General features: G+C 48.9%; 1 protein-coding gene across 1 annotated transcript; it reads left to right on the forward strand.

Annotated features, from left to right (window-relative positions):
• Window positions 1-4,441: 4,441 nt before the first annotated feature.
• On the forward strand, window positions 4,442-6,995 carry LOC112121829 (phospholipid-transporting ATPase FetA-like; the record flags this gene model as incomplete). The annotated part of the gene is made up of 2 exons (XM_026661620.2): window positions 4,442-4,638; window positions 6,787-6,995. Coding segments are annotated over 2 exons (406 nt in total), but the record flags the coding sequence as incomplete, so codon positions are not given.
• Between the last annotated feature and the right edge of the window lie 710 nt (window positions 6,996-7,705).

Below are 7,705 nucleotides of genomic sequence, written 5' to 3' on the forward strand. Positions count from 1 at the left end.
GTAGTGATGGCGGCCGATGGGGGTCGCGTTTCTGTGCTGTTGCAGTGTCTCTTGGCCACCTTTGACACAGGAGATGAGCACATCTTGTTGAATCTGTTGGATACTCGCATTGCCTTGTAACTACCTCAGTGTCTAAATGCCTTTGCCCTTCTGTTTTTCCACAGACTCATTTTGTTTCAGTAGGACAGCGTCTAGGGATCAGGCTGCCTGTGGCTTCCAAGGGCTCTGTTCTGGAACCTGTTCTTCTGGGGCTTCTTTCTTACTGTTCACCAGGGTCCAATCCTGGGGTCCTTACTCAGTCCTTATTTAGCCATTGGCTTCAATGAGAAGAAGAGTGGTGATTAATTAGAATACAGTAGATCCTGCAGCGTGCTTGGTACTGTACAGACGTAGGGCAGCTTTGTCTGCAATCTGAGAAAATAGAAACTGAATGAATCACAAGGGGAGACATGCAACGTTCCAGCCAAAGGACCAGGGCAATGACAGGCCCCCAGCCTGGTAGTTCCAGGTCTGGTCAGCTGTTTCTGAAGTGTGAATGTGCTGCTTTCCACAGGTCCCACGGCAGGTGTAGGGTGTTAGGGATTTCCCACCGGTTAGTGTTTGGGAGGTTGTTCCAGGCTTGGTAGAAGGTGCAGAGCCGTGTGTGGAAGAACGGAGGAAAGGAGGATCAAGGCTGCGTCATTGGCAGAGTGGGGCTGGGGACACAGAAAGAGGCATGGGCAGGGGCGATACTGCCATTGGCAGTGAGAAGCAGTGAAGCGGCGAGGTCAGTGTGCCAGGCAGCAGGATGACAGGAATCATTCTGCAGGGACTGGAGTGACTCTGGGCGGAGTTTCACAAAGGCCCAAGAGGAGGAGCTGTCATTAGAGGAGAGGGGAGCTGACAGCATGTGGATTAGTAGTTCGGGGGGCGGGTGGGTGGGTTGTAAAAAGAGGAGGTGGCAGAAGCAGCAGGATTTGGCCATGGCCTGGATGCGAGGGGAGAAGGAAGGAGTTAAAGATGACCCCAGAATTGGGGGCGGGGGTGAGCAATGGCAGGAATGGAGGAGTTATCAGGGTAATGGAGAAAGGGGAGAGGACGGGGAGGTCGGAAGGCGAGAGTTCACTCCTGGGCTGTGGTGAGTTAGCGGTGGCAGCAGGCCGTCCGAGACGCAGGGTCAGAGGGACTGTGGGAGAAGCGCCGTGTGGGGTGAGAGAACCCATGCCAGCAGGGGATGTCTCCTCCTCCTGACGTTAGATGGAAAAGAGGAGAGGGTCCGGGACAGAGCACCTGGGGACCCCATAGGAAGGGGGAAAGGGAAAAAGGTGGAGTTGATGACAGACACCGAGGACCTCAGGATCTGGCCCTTGCTCAGAGTTAACCACTCATCTCCCAGAATTTACGTGTGTCACACATACAGAGCTTTCTTTCCATGTTCAGATCCACTCAGCTCTCTGCTCCACTTTAGGGTTAGTGCAGACAAGCGTAGTTTAGCTCCTTGCTGTTTTTGGAGAACTGAGCAAGTTGCAGCTGAAGGCATCTCCTCTGTTTGTGTTCTCCCTGGCTGATGGGGCCAGGTATCTGCTGGTCTTAGGCATTTGTGAGACGCCGAATACTTGGGTATCTAAGTACTGCTCGGTCCTTCCCACACCTGCTCTCAGATAGTTTTGCTCCAGTAATCAGGTCCTTCATGCTCGAAAGGGAATGTGGTCAGGGCCTCCTTTCTCCCAGGAGGATCCGAAAGGTGAACGGGCAGGATTGTGACCAGAGGCAGTGTGTTGCACTGCCAACGTACTGAGCCAAAAGAATGCAAAAAGCCATCATTTCCTAAATAAAAACAGAGCTAAAAATATCTCGCTTCAGGTGAAATGAAGCTTGCACAATGTAAACACAGGAAAAGCTCGTTCGTGCTTAATTGTCTGTAACTCTCCCAGTGACAAATTAATTTTTAAACGGCCTTGAAACGCTGTCCAGTTTACATGCAGTCCCTTTGCCTCTCACGTAGGTCAGGCAGAAATAACCCTCTCTCCAGACTGACCCCCTGCCTTTCTCCATGTTTAGAAAGGTTGCTTCTGTGGGAATCTGCGGCAGGCTGTCTGTTGAAATCGGGCTAGGAGCAAGACTTCACTCCCTAGCGAGCTCAGAAAGAAGCGACTGTTCTGCGGCTAGGACACACCGTCCCGCAGAAGGAAGTCCCCTTGATGCAAGGCCTGTGTTTGTGCCGCAGAGGGGAGGCGGTGCTTAGCACACTCAGGAAAAGGACACTTGCTGATAAATAGAGCTGTCACTGCTGGCTGCCCAGGCCTTCTCTTTTTGCTTCAAAGATGGGTGCAGGACCCACGGAGATGGCTGGAGGGCACAGTCTGACATTAAATGTTAGCCCATGGAAATCAGCTTGCCTAAGGAACAGCTTGGGCCCGCTCTTGCAAGGAATTGACTAGCAGGCATCCGCTCTCCTACCCCGAGGTCGGTGGGAAGCACTGCTCTGGGGAGCAAGTGTTTGCTGGCTGGGCCTGTATTTGTACACTTCCTAGTTTTCCATATGCTGCAGCAATAACACAGCATGCCATACAGCGTTGTTCATGCTGGTTAGCGGTGACTAAGACTACAGCATTAGTCCCCTCTTTCCGTCTCTCCGAGCAGGAAAAAACCTTAGCACTGATGTTCTGCTAACAGCTCACTCCCCTCAAAGAAAACTGAGCACTGTTGTTATTTGTATTCCTGTAGCATCTCAGAGCCCTAGTCAGGGACCAGGACCCCCACTGTGCTAGGTGCTGTACAAACAGAGCAAAAAGATGGAGCTTACAATCTAAGTATAAGACAACAGGTGGATAGAGACAGACCAGGGGAGGCCAAGTAAATAAGCATTTAGTGACCTCTTGCCTAAGCATGTGTATTGCACACACATCTAAAGTACAGAGGATGTGGACATTGGTGACAATCGTGTCAGAGGCAAAGTAGCAATTGTACCCGTCAGATGAGTGCACCTGTAATATTAGGAAGTTTAGCTGCTTTCTGTCCCTTAGCACTTGTAATGCTTCCACAAAGTCTATTAATGAGTCACCCGTGTTTTCCATGATGAACTGCAGCACATCAAAGATAATCCCATGTGCTCTGCAGTGTTCGGTCTCTGTGGGGCTGTATCAGGAGGTGTGAAGGGCAGTGAGAGAAAAGATAAATGATCTAGAAAAAGGGGTAAACAGTGAGGTGGAAAAATTTGCAGATGATACAAAACTACTTAAGATAGTTGAGTCCCAGGCAGACTGCGAAGAGCTACAAATGGATCTCACAAAACTGGGTGACTGGGCAACAAAATGGCAGATGAAATTCAATGTTGATAAATGCAAAATATTGCACATTGGAAAACATAATCCCAACTCTACATATAAAATGATGGGGTCTAAATTAGCTGTTACCACTCAAGAAAGATCTTGGAGTCATTGTGGATAGTTCTCTGAAAACATCCACTCAATGTGCAGTGAAGGTCAAAAAAGCGAACAGAATGTTAGGCATCATTAAGAAAGGAATAGATAAGAAGACAGAAAATATCATGTTGCCTCTATATAAATCCATGCTACGCCCACATCTTAAATACTGCGTGCAGATGTGGTTTCCCCATCTCAAAAAAGATATATTGGAATTGGAAAAGGTTCAGAAAAGGGCAACAAAAATTATCAGGAGTGTGGAACAGCTTCCGTATGAGGAGAGATTAATAAGACTGGGATTTTTCAGCTTGGAAAAGAGACGACTAAGGGGGGATGTGATAGAGGTCTGTAAAAACATGACTAGTGTGGAGAAATAAATAAGGAAGTATTATTTGGTCATCATAACAGAAGAACTAGGGGTTACCAAATGAAATTTAATAGGCAGCAGGTTTAAAACAAACAAAAAGAAGTATTTCTTCATACAACGCACAGTCAGCCTGTGGAACTCTTTGCTAGAGGATGTTGTGAATGGGCGACAGGGGATGGATCACTTGATGATTATCTGTTCTGTTCATTCCCTCTTGGGCACCTGGCACTGGCCACTGTCAGAAGACAGGCTACTGTGGCTAGATGGACCGTTGGTCTGACCCAGTCTGGCCGTTCTTATGAGCTTCTTTGGATCAGGCAGCCTGGAGGTTCTCTAACTAGGTTCTTATATGGTGCCCATCCCCATAGGATCAGAGCCCTTCTCAGCTCCCCTCTGAGATAGGGAAGTGTTATTTCCAATTCACAGATGGGGTAATTTAGGCATAGAAGGATTAAGTGACTTTCCTGTGGGCAACCAGAAAGTCTATGATTGAGCTGGGAAATAAATGGTCAGTCCTGCATTGGCCAGGAGTTAGCCCAGGTAACTTAATACCAGCAGAACTTTCCCTGCTGTGTCTCTGATTCATACTGTACCATGTAATCAGGGCACTGCCCATACACACTGAACACAAGACACTTTGTTTTCTGAAATGCATATCTTCTTGTTGCAGATTTTTGCGTTTTTAGCCCTGATGTGTTTCATCCTGGCCATTGGAAACGGCATCTGGGAACACGACAAGGGCTATTACTTCCAAGTCTACCTGCCCTGGGCAGATGGCGTAACCTCAGCTCCCTACTCTGGGTTCCTCATGTTCTGGTCTTACGTGATCATTTTGAACACCGTGGTGCCGATTTCACTCTACGTCAGGTATGTGACTGCCCTTTGTGTTACAGTTCCTGCTTGAAAGAGGTTTTTTTAATATTCACCTTAGCAGAGAGCAGTGCTTTCCGGTTGTATGAGTGCATGACAGAGCTGAGCGCACTCAGCAAAATCAACTCTGCATACGGCTGCCATCTAGTGAGGATACCTGTTGGCCACTGGGTCCCACCACGGGCCTGTATTGATTAGTGCCCTCTGTAAGGGCACGGACTTCACCACGCGTTCCTTCTGTGCTTGAGTCAAGCCCTTTCCGCCTCTCCCCAAAATCACCATGTTAGTTCTTTGAGACTGAAACGGAGTCATTAGAATAACTCTAAACCATAGAGATGTCCCTTCGGTGGGTGGGATTCTGCCGCAGCCCTGCATAGAGGCTGGGCAGAGCTGGCTGCCCCAGGAGGAGCCCCCGAGATTGTGTCTCTCGGAGTTCTGCCGTCTGCGGTGTGCGAGTTATGCAAACCTGGAGCAAAGGCCATCGGTGATTAAGCAGGGATCCCAGACATCTAAGCGTGTCCTTCCAAAAGAGCCCCCATCTAGGATGGGCTTGTGCTTAGAAGACAGGAATAGGCATCAGAAGTCCTGGGTTCTGTGGCCAGCTCTGCTGCTGGTTACCTGGGGTGCCACATTTTCACCATCTGAAAGCGGAGCTAGGAATAATACGTAGTTCACAGCAGTGGCTTTGAAGCGTAAGTAACGAGCTTAGTACCACTGGTATTCCAACAGCACTTGGAGGACTCTGGGGAATCCATTGTGCTAGGCACGGTGCAAACACAGAGTAAATGACAGTCGCTGCCCTGGAGAGTTACACCCTAAAAGCCCAAACATGGTTGGTGAATGGGTGGGCGAGACGCTTCTGGGAAGCAAGTTGAGCTCCTCAGATAGGAGCTGCTAGAGTGAGACAAAGGAGAGGTGTTCATTTATTACCGTTTACATCTCACTTCTCAGAGTTTTGCAATTTATTACAGTGGGACCAGGATTTGCCTCTCAGTATTTAGCATAACATTCCTCGAGGTGGTGTGGGGAGGGATTATGCTGTCAAAGCACTAAGCACAGGGCTGAATGATGGCTGCTGGTTTTTCAGTGCGGCTCTTAGGGAGGGTGATTGGTGGCACTCTGGATTAGGAGGTTGGAAGTTACATTCTGGAGCGTGTTTAGAGCATGCACAGAATTCATTCTTTTCCCGTCCAGTAGTTCACAGTGACAGTGAAATTGAAATTCAAGTTGCTTACTTACGAATAAATCTCTCTGATTACATTAAATCACACAAGGGCTCACTTGCTCTGAAGGTCAGATTGCCTTGTTCAAGCTTCTTCAGAAAGGCCACCATTACTGGCTCTCCTGCACACTGCATGCTAATTCGTGGGGCATCCTAGCTTTGCCCAGCTGAGAACCCCATTAAACCCATTCAACCTGAACGCTGCACCCCAATGTGCAGAAAGTGAAGCAGATCAATGCAGCTGCGTTCCCCTTCAGTTTGGAGCTGTGGCCTACACAGGCTTCAGGTCTCAGAGTGCAGTGCTGCTGGTTAATCACAGCAGGGTTAACAGGGCCTTTGGAGTCCTGGGGTGGGATTCACCTCTGGGCACCGTTCACACCACACCCTCCCTCTGGGTTTCTGTCACTGGAGTGCAAAGCCTGCTCCCGGGAAGGACTAACTCAACCACACCCTCTCCCCTGTCAGTACTGCCCAGTTTGGGGAGGGCTGGCTGCCTCTTGCCCCACACCCAGGGGGTATTTTTGCCAGGCATACTTTCGGCCACCCGTGCCCCGTGCCTGGCTTACACAGACAGCGTCGAGCACCCATATAGACTGGTCATAGGTTAGGAGAAAGCAGCACTATCTCAGTCTCTCTGAAGTGCTTGTGGCTGTGGAGCTTTTGAAATCTATTCTAAAATGGTACTAAAAACCCAGAAGGAACCTGGACTTCGGTCTAGCAGCTGTTTTCATGGTGCTTGTCATAGCAGCTTTAAAATGCATGTGACCTGCAGCCATCTCAGATTAGTCTGATGGATACACCAGCCCACCACGATGCTTGGATTCCTATCCTAACTGCAGCTGCTGGCCCTAAAGCTGAAGAGAGAAGATCCTATTCCCTAACCTAATGAATGTTCCATCATCTTCTCTTTCCCTTGTCCCCAGTGTAGAGATTATACGCCTGGGCAACAGCTTCTACATTGACTGGGACCGTAAAATGTATTACCCGCTGAATGATACGCCAGCCCAGGCCCGCACCACCACCCTCAATGAAGAGTTGGGACAAATCAAGTACATCTTCTCGGACAAAACAGGAACTCTCACTCAGAACATCATGGTTTTCAACAAGTGCTCCATTAATGGGAAATCCTATGGTACGAACATCTCTGATCTTCCTCCCTGTACCTTCTGCCAGATCTCTTCTTTCTTCTTGGGTCACAGAAATGGGATACCATAAGATATCCAGAAGAAAAGGACTTGTAGGAAGTGGGGGAAATTACTTTAATAAATTGTACCATATGAGAATTACTTCACCCACTTTAACACTATATTAATCAAAGCCTGAGCGTTATTCTCTCTTTCCATCATCTGCCTATCCTCTCTCTATTTACTGTCCACCAACCCACCACAGTAGGAAGGCATTGCATGCTCATTCTAGAAACCAGTGGGAACTGTCCGGAAGATGGACACTCAAGTCTCTCTCCTACTGTTTAGTTAATGGTGGGCTTCTTCCTTGGATCATGCTACTGGGGCATCTTCTGTTCTGGGTCCTTGAGGAAAACCACGGTAGAAAGGATGAGTGCTGGATTGTGACCTGGAGATATTAGGTTTAGGGCTGTTCCTTGGAAGCGCGCTCTGGAGGCGTGGGTCAGCTGTTGAGAAGACTGTCCTCTCAGCGCTTTGAGGTCACACTTGGGCTCTGCTAGAGGTGCTCTCCAGAGGATCGTAGCTGTGGTGCAGATCTCAGAAAGCGGGGCGGCTTCTGAGTGTTGGCCTATTCCATTAATACTTTGTGAGTTCCAGAGCCGTGAAGGGGCGCGGCAGGGATTGGGGCTCCAGTACAGGGGTGTGTCGCATCTGTAAT

Source organism: Terrapene carolina, unplaced genomic scaffold (assembly GCF_002925995.2).
Source record: "Terrapene carolina triunguis isolate 2854851 unplaced genomic scaffold, T_m_triunguis-2.0 Scaffold12444, whole genome shotgun sequence".
NCBI lineage: Eukaryota > Metazoa > Chordata > Testudines > Emydidae > Terrapene > Terrapene triunguis.